The 27,227-nt window shown below is 39.8% G+C and overlaps 1 protein-coding gene across 10 annotated transcripts in view; it reads right to left on the bottom strand.

The window, feature by feature from the left end:
* The window catches only part of MBNL2 (muscleblind like splicing regulator 2), a 78,386-nt gene that overhangs the window by 11,352 nt on the left and 39,807 nt on the right, over positions 1-27,227 (bottom strand). The window contains exons 2-7 of one of the 10 annotated variants that reach the window (XM_054380788.1): positions 23,921-24,085; positions 19,656-19,856; positions 18,225-18,488; positions 11,792-11,845; positions 10,967-11,120; positions 7,638-7,673 (exon numbers count right to left, since the gene is read on the bottom strand). In XM_054380788.1, coding sequence (XP_054236763.1) covers positions 7,638-7,673; positions 10,967-11,120; positions 11,792-11,845; positions 18,225-18,488; positions 19,656-19,856; positions 23,921-24,085 — 874 coding nt within the window. Of the gene's footprint in view, positions 1-6,090; positions 6,186-7,637; positions 7,674-10,966; positions 11,121-11,791; positions 11,846-18,224; positions 18,489-19,655; positions 19,857-23,920; positions 24,086-27,227 lie in introns of all 10 variants that reach the window. The other 9 variants (XM_054380798.1, XM_054380777.1, XM_054380816.1 and 6 more) reach the window with 9 other exon arrangements.

Raw genomic sequence — 27,227 nt, 5'->3', positions numbered from 1 at the left:
GTCATTGAGAACCTCAGCCTGTTCCAGGTCACTTGTGACCATTTCACCTGTTTCCTTTCTGAGGGGTCCCACACCTTCCCTAGTCTTCTTTTTACCATTAATATACCTGTAGAAATTCTTAGTGTTCCCTTTGACCTCTCTGGCTACATTCAATTCAAACTGTGCCTTGGACTAGAATTTTTATACCAACATTTTAGTCAACAAAAAAGGACCAAAATTGTTTAGATATTTATTATTCACCACAGAAGTGCTTTCCTACCTATTCTGCCATTTCCATGCAAGCTGCAATTGAAGCTTTTCAAATGACTAACGGGAATTTTGCATAGGCTCTTATTTGTAATGTTGTTGTATACCAGTACTAAAGATGTAAATAACATTTGTTTTCCTTTCCTACTTTCTTTCTCAAAAGCTTGCTTTTAAACAACCAAAACCGCCATTTCTTACTACCTTCCAGACTTTTCAATTAATTTTCTCCTTGCAGTACTACTCTTGTTTTCAAGATCAGCAGGTTTCCACAGGAAGAAAGGGAACTTGAGAGACAAAAAACCTTGTGAGCAGCACTGAGGACAGCCCTCTAACCAGCCAGAAGGATTTCCAGGATTAGATGGGTGGACTAGAGAGGAAGCCCTTTTTGGGGTCACAGGGAATATTTGCAAGCTTTTGTAGAAAGAGAAATTAGCTTGAGTAGGTCGCCACATCACATTTTAATTTAAGAAGAATTTGCCTCCTTTGGGAGTGGTGGCTGCCTTTGTGGGCACCTTGGCAAGGAGAGGTATTCAGTTTCTGCATGTCTCAGCTCCCCCCCCTCCAGAGGGACCTGCCACATGCAGTATCTCAAAGCCCCATTAAGCATTTGGCATCTTTGTATTTTATTCTATGTTAACTTTTTTTTTTTTTAATTCCAGGGCAAATATTTTAATTGTCCTTTTGTTCTTGGCACTCAAATGGAATGTAACTATTTTATTTTCGTTTCATTGTATTTTCACAGATTTTGACAAAACTGAAGGCTACAGAATGATTTCATAATTAATATCTGCATAATTTCCACCCAGTTTAGTGTGAACACTGAAGCATAATTTAAAACAGCTGTGCTGGATAAATCACAAGCCTTAGCATGAGACACCCTGTTGATCACATTTATTTTATTTTTTTTCAGTCTATGACTATTTTGCTGTTCCACTTCATCTGCCTTTTATTTTTTTTCCTTCTTGGTTAAAGGTCATGTAACCATTAGAAAGATGTTGGCACTAAGTAACATCTTTAAGCATCATTCTCTATAATGCTATTTTTATACTATCAGTCTGTGGCCCATTTTCATTGCTAGAGAAAAAAAAGCCATGTGCTATTCTGCACTGAAGTGATGTGAGCAAGTCTATTTTCATTTGGAATGTGTAATTGCCCTGTAATAACCAAGAACTAAGGAAGCACCCACTGAGCTTGAGGACACATTAAATCAGAGAAATGCTGGTGTCTGAACCTCCTGCTGCAGTCAGTGGGGTGATACAACAGCCAAGGAGCCAACAGAGCCTAGAAATCACTTCATGTGATCACCCACTGCAGGCTCAGGTCATTTGCTCACCAGGCTTTTAGTATTGTTTGGGCTAAGGTCTCATGCCTGTCATCCAGCTGCCAGTTCAGAAGCATGCAGATTTGTCTACAGGTCCTCTGTTGCATCTGTCAAGCTTGTCAAAATGTCTTGGATAACCTAGACATCCAAGGTTATCTCAGGACAGTCTTCTTAAACATCAGTAGACACATGTTTAGGCAACTGAACCAAGACCTGAATGAATTTTGAAAGGTAAGACAGGCTGTTCTCCAGACTTCATCTGGCTATGCTCATAAACTTCACAGTCTACAATGGATACTTAAACTTCTAGCTTGCATGCAGACATCCATATTCAGACATCAACACTTAGGTGTCTTAATTTTGGGCTGAGTCCTAACCTTTTATCCTTGTAGGACTCACCGAAGCATACACATAAGCGAACCAACAGTAAGACTTTCTGCTTAGAAATGTTAAGTCCTCCCAATGCAGGTGTTTGCATTATTCAAAACTGAAATTCAGTCCCAGAATTCAGAATAACATCTTCCTCACATAATGCTAGGACAGACCATCCTCTGCAAAATCTTACAGCTACCTGTGAGTGAAGTTGAGCAGGTAACAGCTTCCTTGCTTGCTTGAGTACTGCTTGCTCACTAGCTACAGGAGTAATAATTTAAAGCTTTGTTAAAGGTCTCTGAAGTAGGTATTTACACACAATTACTGCATTTGTATTTTAAATGTGACATTTGACATACCTCTGCCCACATGCATGCACTAGAGGGAGCCAGGACCAAGCCCTCCATACATGTGCCCTAACACTGCTTCTCACTCTCATTTCACACTACGTGGATTTTGCAGGTTCCATTCTCCAAGAAAACATTGTGAGTATCCCTGAACAACAACTGAACATAAGCCTCAAGTGAAATTAAGCAGCTGCAGCTTCCAGCCCCACTCTGGTGAGAATGGCTGGAACAGTTTGAAGAGGGGGAAGAGAGAAAAGGGAAAGATGTCTCAGCTCTGACAGGTCATAGTCCTCATGTATCTTTCCAAATCCACCTGCCTTTCACTGGAAAACCCAAACTGAAGTCCCCTCACTTCTCATCACAGCCTGACAGCTAGAGTAACTGGGAACACCCCCTCACAAGATGTCCACACACAGTAATCAGCAACACCACCAGCTCTTTTATCAACTGAGCCATTTTTTAATCAGGATTTTTGAAACAGGGTTTGCTAAAGCATTTTTGCTCCATCTCGTTTTTACTGCACCAAACCAAAGCGATTCTCTCCCACTGTGAAGTACACTGCAAGAAGAATTATTTTGGTTTTAAAACCTAACTTATGTAAGTGAGGGAAAGCAGAAGACTTCCAGTTTTCTGCATATTCTTAACTGTTGTCACCCAGCAGGGATATAGTACAGTATAGCCTTTAACTCTACACAATCTTCTTATGTTCCTCGTGCCATACACTGAGCACACAACGCGCAGAGTTGCTGGCTGAGCATGACTGACTGTGTGCTTTGAGCTGTTACTGATGTTATTTTCAAATAGAAAAGACATACCGAAGACAGGAGACATAGTTCATCTTTTTTTCAAAATATAAGATGCCAGCTTACACTGAATAATTTACTAGATCCTACAAAGTTGTTAGGGTTTTTTAGCCATCAGCTCAGATTCCATACCTTTTGGGATGCTGACTTTTCCTTCCACTGGTGCTTCAAGGACACCGAGATCATCAGACTAAACACAAGCAAGTCCAGCAATCTTTCCCCAGGCCAGAATACTAAGTCAAATGATATTGAGCTAAATTATTAAGCCCTGCTACTACTTTCTTCCCATGCCTGTTATTAGAAGCTGTGGGAGCTGAAATGGGAGCTGAAGGTTGCAGATTGATTTTAAAAGTGCCATAAAGACACTGGAAAGAGGAAATCATATCCCATGGATACGTAAAGCAGTGTGGCACAGACCCTGAAAGGAAATTTTATCTAGATGGGCTATTACCCCAAGACAATTATGTGTTCTGTGTTTCTTGAACTAAAGAAATACTGAGAGCAAGGACCATAGAGCTACTATGGGGCCTTTTCCAGTGCTGTAGCTTTGTCTCCATCCTTAGGAGATTGCAAATAAGCAATAAACTTAGAGATTTGTCTGTTATAAAGAAGAATTAAGTACCACTACCTTTCCCTTTTCCTTTCAAATACACAACTTTTTACAGTAGCTTTTAAGATTTGCCATAACTCAAAGATAGGAGTGAGAACAAAAAGACAGCGATGGCACATGCTACAGAAGCTAATGAGAAAAGCTGCTGGGTTTGGAACCCATCTCCTCCATGTGCAGTGGTGCAGAACTTTGGTTACATACCTATGCTCCTTCTATAAAATCAGACAAACTAGATGTTGAACTTTCAAATGGCTGAAGTCAAACAAGTTGAAATTCATCTCTGTGTTAAACTATCCTTTAATTTAAGCATGGAGTTATATGTATACACACACACACATACACACATATATATGCAACTAAATAAACACAGAGAGGCACTTTTTATAACTCTCATTAAATTTAAAATGCTCTAATGCTCCAATGCAAACAAAATCCACACCAGGAAAGGAGGGGCTCTGCCTGTTATGCTGTGAGATGAAAAAGTGCATTAAGGCACACCTATGTCTCCCCAGTGGCACTAATTACTTGTGTAAAAGTATTCCCATTAACTAAAATATAACCCCAAAATAACCAGACCGCTTACTGGTCCTTTTGTAGGTGTACGTCTATTTATGCTGCTGCAGACACAGTCAGCCCCTCTGGCACTCAGGAGTGGGGGTGGTGGAGCTGCCCCAGCTGCATTCCCTATGCAGGACAGGGTCCCCAGCTGATCCTCTCCCCCAAACTGTCCCATTTTCTGATAGTCCCTTGGCATCTTCAAGTCCCTCTGTTATCACTTTGGGATCACAAAACTACACTGGATGCCACAAAATAGTTGTCAGCAGTAGATGCAGTTCTGGGAAGGACAGTGAAATGCACTGTTTCTCTGCCACACTTTCTTGCTTGTCTCAAGCATGTTTTTCATTAAAACAAGCTAGCTCTTGGAAAAGAATGCACAAAACGACAGCCCTCTTCTGATGAAAATGCTAGAAGCACAAATACCACAATGCTGGTAAATAAGCCTTTAAAAAACCCAACAAAGCCAACACACAAAGCTGACTGCTTTGTGTTTCTTTAAGAAAGCAGGATGTATTTCAGAGGTAGTATATCTTTCCTGAATTATTATAAATAAGCTCTTGCAGCAACTTCTGTTTTTCCATAGGATACTTAAATAGTCTGGGGACAGACAGAGAAAAAAAATATCTGCTGGTATAACATTATTAAGCAAAAGATTTTCACTGATTTCTTTGTAATTCCTTGGCAGGTGAAGGGGAACGAAACAATGAGCACACCATTTGTAGTAGGTCTGCAATAGCTTGTCAGTCCAGCCAAAAACAACACAAGGAAAGGCGATGAGGACATAGCCCTTTGCTTTCTCTTGGTGAGCGAATCTGCTTGCTTCCTTCTTAGCCTGACCTCTCAAAACATGAGGGAAAATGGCTCTTAGGTGGAACAGCCCAAGTGTGGTCCCAAAGCCAACAGAAAAGCCAGAGTGACCGAAGTGCTGTGCAAACATCTTTCCTGGCAAATGCCAGGTGCGAGGGTGGCAAGCTCTACAGCCATAATGGAGGACTCAAAGCTACACACTGAGCTGCAACAGGTATGTCTTCCCTGGGAATAAGGTCCTACAGGAGGAAGGGGAAACTCTACCAACATTAAAACTTCTAGTAACATAACAAACCATAGAAGGAGAAAGTATCATCTCTCCTAGCCTGTCTCTGCCAATAACCCTAGGGGTACTTTGTGACAATGTCCTTCCTTAGTGAAATGAAATTCCCATGTTAAAGACACACGTTCAAATATAAAGCAGGCATAGTCATAAATATCTTGAGTCCTGTTTTGATCACTAGCATTTACAGAAAACACTCCGTTTATTTCTCTTTTCTTTTTCTTTTGTTTTGTGTTTGTTTGGGGTTTTTATTTGTTTGGTTTTTTCCCAACTGCCTTGTCCCACATATGATTTTGGACAGCTTCCATGCTTACAAATTAGTCACTTCCACACACCACATGGAAAAGGCTATGTGCACACACCTAAACATTTGAAACCTGTGATGATCTTTCTTTTCAACTTAGGAGTTAATAATAGACTTTGGTAAGTAGTCCAGTACTATGGTGATTCTAACTCCAGCTGAGTTAATTACACATTAATTAGGTACAAACATCGCAACACAAAACACAGCTACATCATTATTTGCAACAAATGTTAACTCTAAATAAGTGCAACCTGTCCCACAAACACTTGCTATAAACGACTTAGAAATAAAAGTAAAATTTGATGGGGTAAACACAGAAGAAAAAAAATTCTCTGGGAGAATTTTTTTTGTTTAAAAATAAAAGAAAAATTAAAATAAAAATCTCAGCACTCATTTAGAGTTCAGGATCTTGTGAAAGAAAGCTTTAAAAGGAGCAAACCTGATTTGCTGTGGCTGTTGCGGCGAAGGGAACACTTGTTGCAGGAGTTGTTGCTGCAGAGACAGTGGCGGCCGTAGCGTTGTGCATCATGGGTACTTTCAGGAGGGGAACCATGGAAGCAATGAACAGGAGGGTGCAGCATTATGGTAAGAGAAGTGGTATTTTTGGCATGGTGAATATCAAGAGCGGCAAGCCATCGTCATGGGTTAAACCGGCAGATGGCATGCAATCACAGTGCAAAGCGAGAAAGCGTGGCGGAGAAATAAAAAAAAAAAAAAAAAAAAAAAAAAAAAAAGGGAAAATAGCTTATTACAAGTACAATTAAAGGAAGGCTGTCAACACAATCGGCGATTCCCAGAAAAAAGAGCAAGGACCATTGAAAACATGGGTGTAATCGCTAAGAAGGCTTACTACTTGTGCAAACCAAGACTCTCGAAAAATAGCCTGGTAACTGAGAATTGTTACAAGGGCAGTTTCCTTTCCCCTAGTATTGATATAAAGCATTGGGGGGGGGGGAATAATAATAAAAAAAAAATACAGTGGTTTGCACTGGGAAGGGAAATAAAAAATGTTTGTCTCATTTTTAAAGACAATTAAAACGCTATTTTCATGTATCTTCATTCTGAAGTAAGCCAGATATTGCCTGTCTTCCTTTATAATCCAATTTGTGCATTTTTTTTCTACTAGCACTGCACAACTGTTATATTTTATCAGAGTTACATTACCATCTGTTTTGAAGCAAAAATCAGGAGGATGATTATAATAATTTTTCTGATTTAAATACCACTTTGTGTGATCCAGAAAAAGCAAGGTTGATTTTATGGAAGTCACTGCTTTTGCTCATTTTGAGAATGAATTCTAACCAGCATCTTCATGAGAGGATTTTTAACTCAATGTTTTAAAAATGTTTGACATTTTAACTGTTCATCTGAGTAGTCCGACAAATAAAAATTGTGGGAAAAAATAATTTTAAAAAATCACTAGGATAGGGCTACAGAATAGAAGGAAGATTACTTTTCTGTCTTAGAGGCTGTTGTATTGGACTTCCATTCTGCATGCCCAAAGTGTTCATTCCAAGCTGCAAACACATTTAAAGGCAAGGCTCAGATCACAGGTTTCAACAGAACCTCCATGGATCAAAGTAGGCATTTCTGGGAAACGCCGATAAAACTTTCTAACACACAGCAAAAAGGAGAATAGGCACACCACTATGAAACTTTAAAACACTGATGAAATTTGCTGGCTTTTTTCCAGTATTTCATGTTTTATAGTACTAGACAATATAAAATATAAATAGAAATAAAACTTTGAAAACTGAAAAGCAGAGTGGAATTCATGGTATTATGCTTTTGCAGTGTAGTTGTTATAGCAGGTGATACGCATCTAAACTTCCATATACGAACCTAAACACTCTGCAAACTCAACCAGAAGGACAAGCGAATCTTTAATTCTAGTCACTGTCTAGATCCTGCCCAGGACTTTTGAAACAAGTGAATATACATCATATACAGTACAAAAAGAGATCAGTAAAGAGATTTGGAACCTACCAATACTGGTAGCGGGTGTCATGCACAAAACTGACCCTGCATGTCATGCAATGATAGGTGAAAAAAGTGGATAAAGGGAAGAAACAGGTTAGCTGTTTAGAGTTAACATTCAAAGTGAGATTCAAGCATAACCACAGAGAAGTAAGTTAGTTAAATGAAACTGTAAAGTCATTCATAGTTTTGCTTTAACACAGAAAAGGTAATTATGTTCTCACTAAACTCCTGGCATTTTTCTGTGTACCTACAAGGTACTTCATAAACTTTTTTACTTAGCACTTTTATCCTTTCAATTAGTACTTTTGCAGCAAAAGTTTTTTGTTTACAGCAAAGACCTTTGGTTAAATATCACGTTATTTGGGAATTTTATAACTCAATGGATAATTCAGACAGTTCAATGTTGCATGTGTAGGCATTCGCCAACTTCTGATGTGCAGTAGAGAAAAAAAATAAAATGGAATTAGCTGATATTGTTCTGCAGGGGCTTTGCCAAATTCACATTTGATGGTAAGGTACTCATCCTTAATGCAACACTGGAGGCACAGAGATGCTTCTGGACGAAGAAAACACTACTGTGACAATTCCCTGAGCTAAACACCTCAAACTGTGTAACTTCCCAGCAAACTATTCCCAGCACATCTCAAAGATGCTCTGGAAGGACTGCTCGCCTGCCACACAGTTTAGTTTTGGTGCCTAGTTCACCTTTAACCTTTCTGGGAAGACCAAATGAAAAAAGAAAAAAGAAACCAAAGAACAGTGTATTTTCAGGACAGTGCATATTGCAAGCTGGTGAAGGCCAGCAGGTAAGGAGACTAGTCCCAGGTATACACATATTTGATATAAAATCAAATATGCTTCCTGTATTCCTGCTTAATTGTCCCCTTCTCAGACCTTCACAGTAGCAGTGTAACTATGAATGACCTTACCCAAGAATATTCCCCAGAGAATACACAAAGTTCCTCCTCTTAGAGGCTATAGAAACAGTAACGAACAGCAATGGGAAGAGAGAAAAGACCTGCTGTTTTCAAGATCATTCATCAAACAGTGAGGAGAAGGTGACAAAGCAATCAAACTGATGTAAACAAACAAAGTGCAGAACTTTGGAGCTAAGCCATGCTACGTCAAGCCCCACACTTTTTATTGGGGGAGCAAGTGGTTAAGAAAGCAGAGAAGTTATATAAAACAATTACGTTTTATATATATTCCAGCAGCAAAACGTCTTAAATTTTAACTTAACACACACACACAAGGAACACATTTGAAAATTACACCAGTTCAGAAAACATCACATAATAATTTAAAATCCAACAGATAACGTCATGCATTGATCCTTAGACCCGGGTGGCATGACAGTCCTTATACACACCAAATCCAACCTTCCTACGAAATGGAGGAATATCAGGCATATCATCTTTAATTAAAAGCTTATGACACCCACTCATATAGAGAGGGTTCCCCTCTCCTAACTTCCTCCCACACACCACTCCTCTCCCTAACACCCTTCCGAGGCGCTGATGTTTGCAAAAAGCAACACTTTTAGTTTTCTACTTTGGGCTTGGGCTCCATCTGCTATACTATCTCTCTGTTTTTCCCTCTTCCATGCACTTGTTTTGAGGCTTGCCAACAATCTGGCCCTTAAGTTTTGGTATCAAGATCTACCCATCCCTGTCCTCTGAAAATCTTAAGATGAAACTGTAATTATAACCATTAGCTGGAAAGGGGGATGGACAACGAAAACACAAAGAATGAGTTACTTAAGGAAGCATGAGCACTCCAAAAGTCTGGAAAATATCCAAATGCTATTTTGCTGAAAAAGGTTTAAACTACTGCATTTTCCACAGTTAATTTTAAATCCTCGGCAATTGCAAATAATAGCAACAGGCCCTGAAAGGGAGTGCTAAAGAAAAGGAATAATGCATGTCATACTGCAAAATCGCAGGGCTACAATGTAAAATGAGTTTGTGGAAACTTCTGTATGTTTGTAAACACAGGGCAGTCTTCCATTCATGTCCAAACAAGCAGATTTGCAATTTATTTTATTTTTTTTTTCTGAGCACTCCCATAAATATCAGTGTCTTTCTGCAACAGATATTCTGGTGCACCAATGCGCTAAAAATACAGCAAGCTATAACTTACTATTATAAATACAGGGGCAGGCTCCAAGGTTGTTACTCAGGCCTTATAGCAAAATTCCACGAAGTCAAAGCCATCTGTGTTTGTTTTTATCCTTACACACATATGGGAATGCTGATAGATTGGGAAATCATTATGTGCTGAGTTTCATTCCTTGTTTAACCGACATTATTTCTATAAACTAAAAAAGCATTGCTGAAATGTCAAGCGCATTTGCAAACACGGAGTTTTAAATTATTCTGGAAGTTCACACTTGATAACATTCTGGTACTAAAATATGTAATTTGATAATTACAAATGAAATTGCAGCATTCACTAGGCAGGATGTTTACCTTTGGGAAGTCTGGAGTGGGACTGACTGACACAATTTAGAGGTTTACGTTGTTATTGTTTACACAAGCACTTAACACATTCTTTCTCTCATTGTTAAAAGAGAAGCCCTGCCACCAGGCACAGTGCAGGTTCAAGCCATCTCTGAATGCTCTGATAGTTACAGAGTTCTGAGCACTGAAATGCAAATTATGGTCACTCATATTCAGATCTCCAATGAAGAATTATAAGCCCAGCCAGCTACTAGCCACAAGTGCTAGGAAAAGTTCTGGTGGCATTCCAAGGTGGCAACCACAAAAACACACCTGATGCCTTAAAACCCTTCAGTGCGGCTGCAGGAAGCAATGTGTTTGGCCAGGGCTTCCATGCAGGTACCCAGTGGAAGGTTATGTCTGGTGCTCCCCTTTTCTTGCTCTGCTCATGTGCAGGTGGGGTAAGCCCTGCAGCTGCAAAACAGCACCCGAGGGAGCAGGAGGATGTCCCTCGGTCACAGCACACTTTCTGCGGCACCTCACAAGCATGATGCTTTTCCCAGCATTTCTGCTAGTGGAACTTTGCCTTCTCATCTCCTCAGAGAGCATTGGCAGATAAAAGTCAAAATACAGCCAATTTAAAGCAGGTAAAAAATGGGTCAGACTGCGGACAATGATCAACAAGGTTATGAACGTGAAAAGCAGCCTAGTGGCACATTGAAATACTTCTGCTTCAGTTCTCGTGCTATGCAGAAGGAAGGAAAATAACATAAATATCTGTGCAGACTTCACCTCAAGTAGGGCAGGGAGCATAATGAGACCTTTTGTTAAGTGCAGCTGCCTAACGTGGAGGCTGCCTAATGAACACAAAATCGGTTCAATGTGAGTACAACATACCTGTTGGGATAAAGGCTGCATGTTGCTGCAACTGAGCATTGGCAAGAGCCTGTTGATAGTGCAAGACACTGGGATTGAAAACGGCACTGGCACCATTGCTTTTTTCAAGTGCTTGTCTCTTTGGTAAAGGGTGAAGAACACCAGGAGGAAAGGCCTGTAAATAAGAAAGTTAGTTAAAAGGGTGCCATTTTTAAGACTTTGTCTGTAACACATACATAAATACAAAAAAAATTCTTATTTTTTTAAAGCAGCTAAAGATGCCTCGCCATGCATATTAACTCAAAGCACAGCAATGTAAAATGAGTGAAATTTTGTTATTGGTAGCAAAAGCATGGTACTATTAACCTAAAACTGTAGCAGCACAACTACTGAAAAGAAAGGCCTTTAAAGCAACGAAAATGGCATTTCCTTTAAACAGGTTTTCAAATATTAACAGGGAGAAAAAACCACTTGTGTTTCATTGCCAAGTATTTTCTTTTTCTAAAAATTTAAATACCGTTGCCTATTACTACACAGATTAATGGATTACGTTAAGCGTTTTCAATTACAGAAGCAGTTTTATCTCAATTCGACTTTTCATGAGAGGATATTTAAAAAAATGAAACCATGTTAGGAACCAAACTAAATCATCTGCGTTTATTACGTATGAGAATGAGATGGATAAATAGAGTTTCTGGTAAATCAACGAGTATGTGAAATCATTTCCGGTTGATGTTCAAAAGTAAAGCGATACAAATTTCATTAGTTGCTTTCTCTGAAAACAAAACAAAACAAAATAATAATAAAAAAGCTACATGCAAAGCAAAAGGTGAAAGGTCAAAGTACCAGGTCTACAGTTGCTTCGAGAGGTCGCTTCATTGCTTTGGCAGTCGACTGAGTCTTTTAATAACAGGCAGCGAGCACATGATGGCAGTGGGCCAATGGGATTCAAGCGAATTAACATACAGGTAAACAGCAAGCAGAGGTGCATCATGGGAACGGCATTGCATTTGTGGATAGGTGAGAAGGAAAAAAATATTCTGAATGCAATATACAACATACAAAACACTAGGCATGCACAACAACAAAAATGTCTTCTAAAGAAATGAATATTACATTTCAAATTAGTACCGAAGCAAAAATGCATCTACTATACCTTAGTTAAAAGCATATAAGAGAGTAAAATATAGATGTTTGAAATTCAGGAAAGTTGAGTAAAACAGCAGCTTGCAGACACTATTAAGCATCGTATAAACACTTCATAGAGATGCAGAAAGTTTTAAGGATATGCCTATAAGAATTCCTGATAAGTTAGTCATGTCACATTCTGAAGCAGAAAAATCAATTTGGAAGGCTAATTTTTCAAATATAAAGCACTAGTGAAAGCTGTAATGCATTACAAACACTATTAATATCAGTGCTTGCAAGGTGAGGGCCTTTTAATTATAAGTGTGCCATTCAATAGAAAATGAGAGTAGTTCTCCTTTTCCAATACAAAGCAGAATAAGTAACATGTCTAGTTATACTAACTTATCATTAATTCCTTTCTTTCTTCTTTTTTTCCCCTACAGGTGGCTCATTTTGGCAGAACTTTTTTTTTCCTTGTAACTTACCACATTACATTGAGAGGGAAAAAAAAAATCTTTTAGAATTTAAAACATATTTTCTAAATTTTGCTATAACCTTCAGTAGTATTTTCATGAGCAGGGAGTAAGAACACTGCTCCCAGTTCATAAACAGACATTAAATTATGTATTATGATACTAGTACAGCATTATGATTATTTTTTAAATAAAGTATTTAGGTGTAGTACATAGGCACATACATTTGTGTACAATTCTGTAAGAAGATCAAATTTACAGCTGATATGATTGCATTCTCTAAAATATCTTCTCATAAAATATTTGTGTAATATTACATGGTGTAAGTAATTCTTACAAATCTTTAGAAAGGAAAGGAAGATTTCGTTGGAAATCATAATTCTTACTTTTGTTATTTAAACACAGGCTGATATTTAGCTCTTTTTAAGAAATGCAGAATATGTCTATCTTGACATCAGTATGTGGAAATAGGGAACAAAAGTGGGGGAAAAAAAAAGGGGCAAGGCACAAAATGTGTAAAAATGCTTATGGTCGAAAGACTAGCTAGTTGCCAACAGGATATTTTGCAGAATAGCTCTCACTTTGCCTATTCCTTGGCCCTGGCTCTGTTGCACCTACATGGTATGAAGCTTCCCGACACCCTCCTCACCTGTCCTTCAGCACATTTCTGGATTACATACCCTGATCTACAGGATGTAGGACTGTCTGGGTCCAAGACTCAGACATAACAAGAACCACCTGGTGCAAAGTGAAGATCTAGAGAGCCTTCTTGTAACTCAGCAAGGTGCTGTGCTGCTGAAGCGCAGCACCCTCATGGAGGACATCACCCTGTCTGCACAGGGCACAGCCTCAGATTCACTCTGCATCCACTATGGATGGAAGACTACAAGGAGGTGAAGCATTACAACTGAATTCAGTGCTATGTCATGATGAAGTCCACAAACTCAAATCAACAAAACTAAGAGCAAAGCACTTCAGGTAATTACCTTTATTATCCAAATGCAGATCTTATCTGATCTCACTTGTTAACTTATTATCTCTGTGTTTATGATTGCCTTCCTCTATTTCTCCATGCACTTCATAACATCAACTCTCTGTTTTGAGGCTTTTTGCTGGTTTTCCCCTCAGCTTCCACATCAAGTTCAGTCTCACAGTTTTCCCAACCTGAAGGCTTTAATGTGACCTGGTTCTATACCTACTTAATCATCAGCCTTTTTTCCATGCAGTCTCTCCCTCTTTTCAGGCCTTCAGACTGACTGTCCATTTTTCTCTCTTTTGTCCTGATACCAAAATCTCCTTTGCCTCTTTCTGTTCCATCAGGTTATCTCCTGCTCAACATCTGATCTCATATAACTACCAAAAAAAAAAAAATCAATGGCTATAGACTGGAGATGAAAAGGCTATGGAAAGGAAATAAAGATAGTAATAAAAATGATCATACTGAGGCACAGTGTCTGCTGTATGTCATATTGGTACACTATAATATCTCCTGGAATAATAACAAGAGCAGAGGCCTGCACAGATGTGCATGGATCTCCTGACTAAAATCAAATGCAAAAAGGGAAATACACAAGAAATGGAAGAAGGCATGGATGGCCCTGAATGAGGACACGAGGAATGAGGACACCACAGCCTGAGCATGCAGGGATGGGCTAGGAGAGCCAAAGACCACTTGGAGCTGAATCAGGCAAGGGATGTGAAGGATGACAAGAAGGGCTTGTCCACGTGTATCAGCAGCAAAAGGGAGACTAGGGAAAATGCGGCCCTGCTGTTGTATAGGGCGGATGATGTGGTGATACAGGACACAGAGATGGCTGAGGTACTGAACACCTTCTCCACATCAGTCTTTACTGGCCTTCAGCCACTGGGAGACTAGTGAGAAAGTCTGAGGCGAAGATATATCCTTAGAGGAGGAGGATCACACCAAGAAGCATCTAAACAAAACAGATGCATACAAACTCATAGGACCTGACAGCATGCACTGATGGGTGTAGAGGGAGCTGGCCAATGCCACTTCAAGCCACACTCAATTATCTTTGAAAGGTCCCTGCCACCAGGGTTAAATTCCCAAAGAATGCAAGAAAGGAAATGACACTCTTATCTTTAAAATGGGCAGGAAATAAGGTCTGACGAATGATAGGTTGGTCAACCTCCCCTCAGTCCCTGGGAAAGGAATCAAGCAAATCCTCCCAAAAACCATCTCCAAACACATGAAAGCGAAGAAGGTGATGAGCAGTAGTCAACACGGATTTACAGAGGAGAAACCATGCTTTAACCAGCCTGACAGCCCTCTGCAATGAGATGGGCTTGGTGAGTGAGGGAAGAGCAATGAACATTGTTTCTCTTTTCAGAAAGATTTTCCAACACCGTCTCCCATTTCACAGACAAACTTACTTGGTACAGGCTAAATGGGAAATAGTGAGGAGGGCTGAAAATTGGCTCAACTGCCAGGATCAAAGGGCTATGATCAGCTGGAAGCTAGTCACTAGCGGTGTAAACCTCAGAGGACTTGTTGACAGACAAGATAGATGTGCTGCCACTCAGAGGGACCTGAAAAGGCTAGAGAAATGGGCACAGAGGAACCTTACTAATTTAAAAGTAGAGAAATACCAAGCCTTGCACCTAGGGAGTGACAACTCCAGGCACCAGTACATGCTGGTGGCCACCAAGTCTTGGCAGAAAAGGCCCTCAGGGTCCTCATGGACACCAAGCTGACACGAGCCAGCAACATACCCTCACAGGAAAGGTAGTTGACAGCATCCTGGGCTGCATTAGCAAAAGGATCACCAGCAGGCTGAGGGAGGTGATCCTTACCCTTTACTCAGCACTAGTGAGGCCGCATATGGAGTACTATGTCCAGGTCTGAGCACTTCAATACAAGACAGACACGGACATACTATAAAACAGTCCCATAAAGAGCCACAAAGATTTTTAAGGAACTGGAGCAGCTCTTATATGAAGAAAGGCTGAAACAACTGTGACTGTACAGCCTGGAGAAGAGAAGATGTTAGATCTCATCAGTGTATGTAAATACCTGACAGAGAAATAAAGATGAAGCCAGATTCTTCTCATCAGTGCTCAGTGAGAGGACAAAAGGCAATGGAAACAAACATAAACACAATAAATTCCGTTTAAATATAAGATTGCTTGATTTATTACTGAAAGCATGATTTAACCATAGAGCAAGTTTTCTAGAGAAGTTGTGGAGTCTCCACCCTTGGAGACTTTCAAAAGCCAATCAGGTATATTTGTTCCAGCTCACCCAGCTTGAGCAGGGGGATTGGACTAGGCGAGCATCAGAGGTCCTTTTCAACATCAACTGTGAATTTACATTTTCATTTAGGCTGTACATTCTTCAGTGACTTTTTATATGCTCTGATGCACCATATGAATATTTGGAGCTCCCTAAATACAATGACAGACGACACTGTCCTCTACCACAATTCACACTTAAGCTATACACAGTCTATAGCCTCTTTCACAGTCCTTTCCCTTTCTTTTTACTTCAAATCATGAGGTCACGTAAGATATCTGAATAAAAAATCCTAAACTTCAGCATACAGAAATACAGAAAGGGCATTTTCTGCAAGGTCCTAGACTGCAGAACTCTTTGACCTTCAGTGGTCTTACAGGCCACAATGATCATGTATATGAGCACCCTTTGAACCATACCAATACAACCATCTCCCCCAGAAAGTAAGACCTCTCAGACACAATTTCAGCTTGGGAATAAATGGAAAGCAAACTCTGAAGGTAATAATTTGTATTTTTGCCTTGATTTTGCTCTCTAGGTCCAAGTGAGTATTTTTGATTGTTCTTGGTTAGCCTTGCAGGCATGTATCCTTTCTACTATTTTTTTTGTTTGTTTGTTTTTTTGTTTTTTTTTATAATTGCTATTCCTGTGAATCACTCCATCTGATTGTTTCAAATGTATATTAAAAAATAGTTGGATTGTAAAGAATCTTTTCTATTTGGCAGTCTAAATATGCCATTACAATATTTTGTACATGTTTTTCTGCAAAACATTATCCTGAATTAGAGGTTCCTGCTTCTTCTCCTATGACATTAGAATGCTAATATTTCAATCCTGTGTTTCCAAAGATGCTTCATCTTGCTTTGAGGGCTAATGCAATTCCAATTATAGCTTATTTAAAATCACAGGATATAAACTCAGCTATTACTGAAGCACAAATAAATTAATCCCTTCTTCTCTCTCTTTTTTTCTTTAGTATACTGCCTAGAAATATTACATTCTCTAAATGGACAATAAATATTGCACAATTGAAGCTAATTAGAATAAAAAAATAATCTCCTTTTGCTTTTAGTTTCCAGATGGTATTCAATTTCTGCAAGCACAGGAAAGTTTAACTAAAAATCACCCAATCTGAGACAGAGACTGTGGATACTATAAGACATATAACATTAAAACTTAAGGAACATTCCTCTGTTTGGAAGCTTGCTTTCTTGCATAACTTACCCTTTGTCCCTCAAAAAGTCTGGTCTTTGCTAATACGCTAAATACAATAGCTTGGGCTACTTATATACTGTACTGTGTTGTGTTTCTGGTAGGCTTTTTACCCAGAGAATAACTGTATTGTCTATAGCTATTGCATGCACTGCCTTCAAGTCCACAAACCACATCTGCTTAATTGTTTGTCCACTGCCAGCGATAAGGACAATGACTCTTTGATTTGCTGCCAGCAATTTTGTCTCCCAAGTCAGATTCTGCATGTTTGATTTATTTAACTTTATCAATACCACTCTATTTAAATTTATCAACTTTCCTGGTAGCAACCGTAAGAGAGATCCTATATTGGTAAGTGGATGGCCTGACTTGTCTGAAGAGTTTTAAGAGCAAGCTTAAAAGATCTGAAAATGGAAAGCTCTCAATCTCTTTTCCTCTGACTATAGTTACTACGCTTTTTCTTCATGATTCCCATTCTAGTTTACTACCCCATAATTCAAATAATTTCCGGGAGTGGCAAGGATAATCTCCAGGCAGGAGTCACCTAACAAAGTTCAAAAACATACAGTCAATAGTTTTTAGTCACTGGGGACAGGTGTGTATCTTTCTCATCCTCAGACAGGCACTAACGGTGGATCAGATGAATGTGCTGTTTTTTCTCCACTACCTATAAAGTGAGACCAAGGAAGCCAGGCTAGACTCAGATATCTAACTGTCTGATATCAAGGGTGGAGTGAGTTGAATCTTAATACAGGTTTCTTCTCTACCACTGATCTCTGAAGCAAAAGGTGTCCTTGTTTTTCTTCCTTTTCTTCCAAATTTCCACATGTATATCTGTCATCAAAGAGCTAAACCAGCATATGTGCCCCTGTTTTCCAGGGGACATTGAAGACTACCAATTTTGTTTCTGTTTGGAAATACTAAGGGCAGATTTAACATATAATTAAGGCAGGGAACAGAAGTGGTATAGAGTGTCATTTGCTTCACTGTCTTGGATAGAAATACAGCATTAAAATAAAGGCATAAAGAAAAAAGTGCTTCCTCCCATCAAGCAATACTAATAATTTTATTAATTCTTGTCTTTTAACAAAACAAATTAAAAAAAAAAAGAGGCAAAAGAGAAAAGAAAGTATAAGCAAACAGCATTAAATTGAAGCAAAATAGGCATCAAAGAGCTTCTGTCAAAAAAAGGCAGCCATATGCCAGCACTTACCATCACAGTCGCAGCTGCCGCAGCTGCCTGGGCTGCCACTGCAGCCTGGTTGGCTTGGTGTTGAGCCGCTTTGATTTTGGCCTGCAAATGTGCAGGAGGGTGAAAATACTTGCATTTCTCCCTCATGCAACGACCTTTTATGTAATCCATACACACAGTTACGGTGTTGTCGTTTGTGTCAATCATTGTGCTGTCTGCTGGATGCGCAAAGCGGCAATCAGTCTCTCCACGTGCACAGTTTCCCCGCTGGAACTCCCTGCACACCTATGTACAAAACAACACCCGTTGCAGGGGAAGAGCTTGGCACAACACAAAAGGACAGGGAGAGCCCCACGCCCCCAAAAGACAGACCTTACCCTTTCCCCAGTTAAAAGTTTTTCAGTGAATTGAATGTAACAAACTTTCCACCTTCTTCTAGGACAGGGCAATGCATCTAGCTTACCCTTGCGTACTTGGCTCCTCAGGCAGCTCTGTGGTACAGCGACCAAATGAATCTGACATGCAACAGAAGCATTCCCAAATACCTTTTGTTTTTCCTGTCTAGAAAACACTTGAGAAAGATACCTACTGAAGTAACTGCCCCTGCATAACTAGCTGGGAATCACAAAATATTCATTCCCTTTCCGGCTACACTTTATATTCTTGAAGCTCCACTGGTAGGGAAGGAGTTTCTCTTGCTTAGACCCAGGCAAATTATGCATCAGATGCACTGTATTTTTTATGGACTCTACAGACAAAATGGGGATCCTCCTTAAAAAACAATTTTCAAAAATTAACACAATGAACACATTGATTTATAAAGAAGAAACGTGCTCTAGACATTAGTGCTTAGGCTTTTGGGAAAGGACATTCATTTCTGCAAGAGCCATTTGGCCTTCTCGTTTACTTGGATCACAGATTCCACTGAGCCCAGCCATGCGGAGATCCATCAACACCAGGGAGACTCTGCGCATAGCTGGCGGCTTGCCCCTTCAGCCTGCTGCAGGGCTGGTAACATTCGATGTTTCCATTTGTAGCTCAAGGCTGAAGGGCTGTAACATTCCTCTAATATTGATCCATAAGGCTATAAAATTTCCCTCATATCAGTGCATAAAAAAACAGGACAGACTTAATACTGAAAAAAAAAATATGCTTGTATACCTTTAAAGGTGTGTATACCTGAGATATTTTGGAGGACACAAACTTTACCAAAAAAAATGAAAATTCATATTGATGCCCGTGTATTAATTTTGAGCAAACACACTACCTTAAAAATAACTGTGTTTAATTACCACTGGCTGCAAGTGTAGAAATCCTGCCTGATTACAAGGTCTTTATTAGTAGCAACTAAATTCAAGCATCATTTCTAAAACAATAGAATTTCTCCCTCCAGGATCTTTCACACAGCCTAACAAAGGACTGTATTTCTAGTCACGACAGTGTCTACAGTACCTCCAATTTATCAGTCCTGAGGAGTTTCTGGGTAGCAGTTGAACTGGGCACTGAAACTGGTGGACTTCCAGGAACAATGACAGGTGGCGTGGGTAGGATCTCAGTCGGGACTAAGCCAACTCCTGGTGTTACTGGCGTTAGGTAAGGAGCAAAGCTAATAGCCGTGTTCGTTCCTATTGTGGGACCCACTGGAAACGTGGGCTGCAAAAGGAAAACACAGATCACGATGAAAAAAACCCAAACCCTTAATCAAGAGCTTGCTAGCTGTCTTTTGCACATTCTTTCTGGCATTGATTCATTTCCTTAATGAAAAAATTTCAAACAGCTGGAAAAACACACAGCATACTTTCTTCTTTTAATCATGTAACACATTCCAGTAGCACACGAAGAACCATCCTTGTGGCTCTATTATTGGAAAAGAGACTGCCCATGCAAAGGAAGTCGTACTTCGAACCTGAATCTCTATGGAGGTCCAGCTTACATTGCAGGCTTATTTACACATCTAACAACAGAAATAACATAGATTGTATTGCTTTTCCTCAATGTCTGTTTTCCTTGGGAAAACAGGCTATTTTTCAAAGTACCAGATTTCACAGGTGAGGCACTATTAACTATATTAAAGCCATATTTCTAACAAGGGTATATATAATGAGCTCTTTGGCATGTAGCTTCCATCCCTTTGCGTGCTGTATTTTGTCACCTCCTGCAATTATATGTTACTATGGCCCACACATCAAAAAACCTCACCTTTGCAAATGTTTGTGTGCTCAGCTGTCACCAGTGGCAAGCAGAATAAATATTATAATCTCAGCTGCACACAATATTTAGAAAGGGATTATTCAGGCTTAGCCAGAGTTCATCTCACAAGAAAATGTGATTAGAAGGAATGATATCTGTTTCATGCCTTCCTACAGTGAGTCAGTGAAGTCATGACCAGAAGAAAGAGCACTTGTGTGATGCTAAAACACAGCCCTGCCAAAGCAGAATGGTGGGTTTGTTACCACCAGCTCCATGGGGCGGGGGGTGGTGAAGGCAGAACATCACCACAGTCAGACCTGGAATGTGTTTTATTTCTGCAGAGCTGACACTTACCCCAAAGCGAAGTTATAATTATAAATGAGGAAAAACTATGCAGAAAAACAGGACACATCTCAGAGTAGTTTTGTCAGAAATTAAGCTCCCAAATAAGCCAGCAGCTAGAAATTAACCACAAAACAGTAGAACACTAAGGAAAGACTTAAAAACACTTAATGAAGTAGGAGTGTCTTTCTTATCTCTCTGTTCAAGAAGGCAGCCATGTGCAGCATGTAGAAAATATGCAAGAGAAAGCATATGAGCTAAAAAGTTATTTCTGTTTGTTTTTTTGTTTGGTTTGGGACATTTTGTTTTTGTCTTTGGAATAAATTACTAACTTATGAACGAATGTGAGAAAGTACCAAGAAGATGCTTTGAGCAGCAGATTAGCTAGGATACCCAATGGTATGGAAATGGCATCTACCCACCCTATAGAGTTGTGGCTGGTTTAGGCTGATGCCTAGGAAATTTTCCACAGATCTTGAGTAGAAAGTGGTAGAATGTAAATAAATTACCACCCTATGTAAACAAGAAATAATGATAAAGTCTAAATAATCCCATTGGTCTGATAACTAACACAAAGTTAGTTGTATAAACAATTCTCTCTCTTTCTTGGCTCTTTGCTCTAGCTGATGCTAGCTAGTGGCATTTGCTTGGCTGTTGCTGACCTTGGCCGCATTCTTGTTGTGGCTAAGTAACTAACAAGCTACTCTCTGCTTTAGTCTTTTCTCTTTTCCCTTGTACAGGAGGAAGGGGGCGGAGACAGGGAAGCTATTGGTAGTCCCCTGGTTTTGTCCAGTGGGGTCTTTGTGTTATTTATAAATTATAAATAGATGTAAATATTTTATATTTCCTACATATTCATTGCATTTCATATTTCTAGATTTTAGTTTGCTTGTAACTACAGTTTCATTTGCTCCCATCCCAAACTGAGCTGGTCTGGCAATTTTATTTTGGGGGGGTAGTTTTCCAAATTATTTGGGGGGTAATTTCAACCCACCACAAGACTTAAAAGTGAATCATGTTCTGGTTTTATCAGAGATCACAACTGACTGATATCAAACAGCCATTTATATGTCAAGTGCAAGCTAAATTCTTTAGAGCATAATAATAATGAACATTCATATAAAACAATGGTTCATCTGTGTTGAGGACAATATGTGTTATGTGAAATACAAGTAACACCTTTGTATCAGATACAATTTTAAGAATAAACCCACATGTTAAATGATTTCTATGGAATTTTCTTTCATTTTTATATCCATTTGGTCAAGGCTGAGTCATCTTAATCTGGCAACTTCTGTGAGACAGGGAAATAAAACCCAGCATTTTTATCACAGGGATCAGTACAGAAGGCATTACGTCAATTAAATTACACAGTTCGAACTATAAATGAGTAGGGAAAAAAGTATAATTTTGCCACTTCAATTTTTCTTATAATACTAAGAGGTGAAATCTATTACTTCACCAAAACCCTTCTGGTGAAAGCTCAAGCACTAAAACCCCAGGAAATATCAAAACACGTGAGATCCCATCTTGAATACAGCGTCCAGTTCTGGTGTCCCCATCATAAGGACACAGAGCTGTTGGAATGAATCCAGAGAAGGGCCACAAAGATGACCCAAGGGCTGGAACACCTCTGCTATGAGGATAGGCTGATAGAGCTGGGGACATTCAGACTAGAGAAGACTCTGGGGGAACCTCATAGCTGCATTCCACCACCTGAATGGATCCCGCAGGAACGCTGGAGAGGGACTTTTCATAAGGGTGTCTAGCAACAGGACAAGGGGGAATGGTTTTAAGCTGAGGTAGAGTAGATTTAGACTAGATCTTAGGAAGTTCTTCAGTATGAGGGTGGTGAAACTCTGGATGCCTCCTCCCTGGGGATATTCAAGGCCAGGTTGGACAAGGTCTTGAGCAGATGAGTCTAGTTGTGAGGTGTCTGTGCCCATGTTGGGAGTTTGGAGAAGAGATCTCTAAGGTCCTTCCAATCTAAGCCATTCTATGATTCTGCCAATATACCAAGATACATTTTGACAAACATATACCAGAAATTCAGGAACTCCTGACAGTCAATTTTTGTTCACACCTCCCCACCTTACACCAGATGTTTCAAGTGTAAAAATACATCTGAAAAAAGCATCAGTGGTAAGCTATCTGTGACCAAATACAGATGTCTTTCTCTGAGATGCTTACATCTGACTCGTGTGATAGCCCATGGAAAGACAAAGGCACTTAAACCAACAAGTATTTTAATCCAAATGCAGAAGTCCAAAACAAGCCAAACAAATAGTAATTAGAAGTTCTTATGTCTTCTGATAAACTACAAACGGACTTTGGAAGCCCAGTGTCGAAGTTGATGCCAACACTCCAGATGCCTCAAGTTAGAGAAAGAAATCCCACTCCAGTGAGATGTCTTACACTAGGCATTCAGATTGAGAAAACATTAGCAGCCATGTGTGAAAAGTTTAATTCAGATTACTTGCCTAAACATGCTTTGGAAGTCTGGTAGCAGTGAGGAACTCAAGTGCAAAGGCAGCCCAGAGCAGTCAATTATTTTAATGTATATCCAAAGATACTACTCATGCATACAAGACTCAAGTTTCATTTAGGCTTCTGGATTTGAAGTGTCCCAGGCACATGTGCACTACCTTAAGGAAAAATGCTGACTTTTGTAAAGAAAATGCACCAGCAGTTCTCTGTCTTACTCTGGGACACTTTGGATTTCATGAGAGTAAGAAAATGCTACTCAGAATGACACTAACCTTTGTTGCTGGTACTGGGATTAAACACTAAATAAAGTCATTCAAACCCATAGACTCCTGAGAACATTGGCCTTCATACTCAAATTATCTTACTAGCATCATAGTATTACTATTACACAAATTTTCACCTCCAGAAGGATTACAGGTAAAAGCCTTGCAAATCTAGACTAAACCTGACATAAAGTGAAGGGAAAAAATGAAGAAAGGAAATAAAACCTGCAAATTATTCTGGGATTGAAAAATATATAAAATCTACAGCAACACTCCATTATATCTTCAAATGCAAATATAAATAAACATGTCTTGGCAATTGCTTAAGTCCATAGACAGGAAATATTTTTATTGACACTAATTTAGAGAACTTTTGCAGGTCAGTATTGTCTTCAACCTTACTTACCATTCACACCATCAGAGAAATACACTTACCACTGGTTGTAACGGTGTCCCTGGAAACATGAACTGCATTTGCTGGGCAAGCATTGCTGCTGCAGTTTTTTGTTGGATTAAGTTGTTCCTGCCATTGATTTCCAGTTGAGTTTTTAAATGCGTTGGTGGATGAAGGTACTTGCAGTTCTCCCTTGTACAACGACCCTGAAAGAAGAAGTCACACTAATTGGTCTCCTGCTTTTCATGACAGTTTATTGCCTTTGAGCAAAATATTACACCATAAGCTAAGGAAGAGTTGATGAAATACAGGGTGTTTCCTGGGAACCATGTGGCAGGCTGAGAGAAGCTGACGGCCTTGAGCTCTGCCTCAGCCCACTACCTCTGATGAATCATTGGGGCTGTTCAGTCTGGAGAAGAGAAGGCTCCGAGGTGACTTATTGTGGCCTTCCAGTATATGAAGGGGGTCTACAAGAAAGCTGGGGAGGGACTTTTTAGGATATCGGGAGGTGATGGGGGAACGGAATAAAGCTGGAAGTGGGGAGATTCAGACTGGACATGAGGAAGAAGTTCTTCACCATGAGAGTGGTGAGAGCCTGGAATGGGTTGTCCAGGGAGGTGGTTGAGGCCCCATCCCTGGAGGTGTTTAAGGCCAGGCTGGATGAGGCTCTGGCCAGCCTGATCTAGTGTGAGGTGTCCCTGCCCATGGCAGGGGGGTTGGAACTAGATGATCCTTGTGGTCCCTTCCAACCCTGACTGATTCTATGATTCTATGATCATTACAGCTATTAGCCAAGAAAAAGTGGGAATGACTTTGAAACAGCATTTTCACTGTTAAGTACAGATCACTGCTGTACAGTTAATATTCTGAGTATTACCTGAACTGCCAGTCGTTACCATAACATAAATGTTTGGGTTTTTAAATAAATGACATTACATTACGAGTAATAAATTTAAATCTTGTTTAAGAGAAGTGCAGCCTTTAAGCAAGTTCATGGCAGTAAGAATCTAAGGTCACTCTCTGCTTGTGTTCTCTCATATGTTCACCCTTATTCCAGTTCACTGCCTTCTGGCCTCCTGTTTTTATTACATCACCACAACTCTGAGCTATTTCCATTGAAGTATAAGAGAACAGAAGTCAAGCTGGTACTTTCACAGCCTAAATTTAGAAGCAGTGGATGGAGCTAAGACTGGAGGTACACAACAACAACAAAAAAGAGCTCCTGATCAACCTGAAAGCAGGAATTTCTTATAGACAGTTATATGACAATAAAGATAGGAGTGGGCTTGTTTTGGAGGAGATGGACATAGAGCACATTTCTGCAAGCAGTGCATGCTGACCAAAATGTAGGCAGAGCAGCACCAGGTGCACTGGTAGGTTTCCCCCCAGAAAGGAAAATTGTAGGATGCATCAGCAGGTGGTGCAGCTGCAGGGAAGGATGTGCCGATACCAGAAGCTCCTCGATGACACAGCTCACAAACAGTCACAAAATTTTTAAGAGCTGTGACCAGAGGACTTGAAGCACTAGTCAAATTGCATTTGACACACTGTCCTGGGTTTAAGGCACACTGGGAAGCCTTAAATCTCTGAGAAGTCTTCCAGGAGGACTAGACAGTCTGGAAGATACACCCCAGAAAGTGTAATCTTTTTATTTCATTACCACAATGCCTGCATCCCTACAAAATTATCTGCAGAGTTAGTTTCTGTCTCTTTTCTCCCTCCTTTCAGCTCTCCAGAGGCAGTCCTTATCTGGTAACACAGGGGAGTAAGCCTGCTTATGGCCTGCAGAGGACTGACTAATTTGTCCTGTGCAACCTCAGCCTGTTTAGGCCTAATGGAAGGGAGACAATGGTGGGAGAGAAAAGGAGCACTGGAGCTTTTGGTTTAATCTGGTTGGAGGAAGGATTTTTGTTTTTTTTATGTATCCTGTATATGTATTAGGTGTTAAGGATTCATATGTTCTGTATTTTTCTGTGTATTTTTGAATAGAATTCTATATTTCTCTCCAATTTAACGAGAGTGGTTTATTTTACTCTTACGGGGGAGTAAAATTATCTGTCCACTCTTTAAACGAAGACACACACTCAACTTGTACAAAGGTAAACTTCCAAATTTAGACTTTTTTTTTTAAACGCTTCTTTAAACTTTCCCTTCACTGGTATAAGGGCTTTACAACTTGTAGCCAAGCCAAGAAAACATTAAGATCCCTGTGCAAGAACATCACACAGCAGACACGTACGTTGCATATGCATATGCATACACACACCACTACAAAACATTCCGTATGTCCCAGAAGAGCAGCACTAATACCACACTTTTTGTTCTAACACCAGAACATTGCTGGTTCTGCCTCTAATCCACCATAAGTATGCAGTAACTACCTACACAGCAGTGAGTTAAACGTGTTCAGGAAGGTTCTTCTGCACCAAGGCCAACAGGAATGCAAACAGCTATTTATACACTATCAAACCATTGAGAACAGCCTTTTTTCTGAACTGGCCACTGCTCAGGAGTGTGCTCAATGGCAGAAGCCAGACCAATTTAAGAAAGATAAAAATTCAAGGAAAAAAAAAAGGTCTCAGCTCTCAAGAACAGTCCTTGGAGCTGTACAGATGCTAGTATAAATGCAGCCATTTTCAGGACACCATGTCTTCCTTCTGACTTCTGTTGTGCAAATCACTAATGCTGCCTGGTCTAATAAAGTACACAAAAGGAATATTACTTTGCATGCTGGCGTGAGCAGATCCAGAAATAGTCATGGCTTGATGGGCATGGAAGAAACTTGGCACTTCCATTTGGGGGAACAAGGCCATCACCTTCATAATGCTAAATTGCAGCATGCTTAGCACCGGTAATGAGCATAAGCTTCTATGTTGGCTGATGAGGCCAACTGATTAAGACATTTAAAACTGAGATCTATTTAACCTTAACATATCTTGTGCATGAATGGTTCACATAGCAAATCTGAAAATTAAAACAGCAAATCAAATTACCTATGGAAACAAAAGTGCTCCTCAAATAAGGATTGAGAGGGACTCAAACACAGTGCCTTTTGTAGTGCCTTAAGCCTGAAGAGTGCCTTCAGCCAGCCCTCTGCTCTCATCTCTGAAAGAACACAGCTACCATATACCATTACTCCAAGCTCTGCAAAGCAACCCACAGTGCACAAAAAATTGGTTATTTCAGAAAACTTTCCAAAATAATCCAACCATACAAAAATGTACTGTCCTTTCTAAACTTACCCATGTCTGTGCCTCATTTAATAGTATTTTGAGCTCCTGGTTAGCAATGAACATACTATAAAAGAGCTGTGTGGCCCTATCATGATACTGTAGAAAGTGTGGTAAA

Source organism: Indicator indicator, chromosome 1, assembly GCF_027791375.1.
Source record: "Indicator indicator isolate 239-I01 chromosome 1, UM_Iind_1.1, whole genome shotgun sequence".
NCBI lineage: Eukaryota > Metazoa > Chordata > Aves > Piciformes > Indicatoridae > Indicator > Indicator indicator.
Note: the sequence above shows the minus strand (reverse complement) of the source record. Positions and strands in the feature narration are given on the sequence as shown.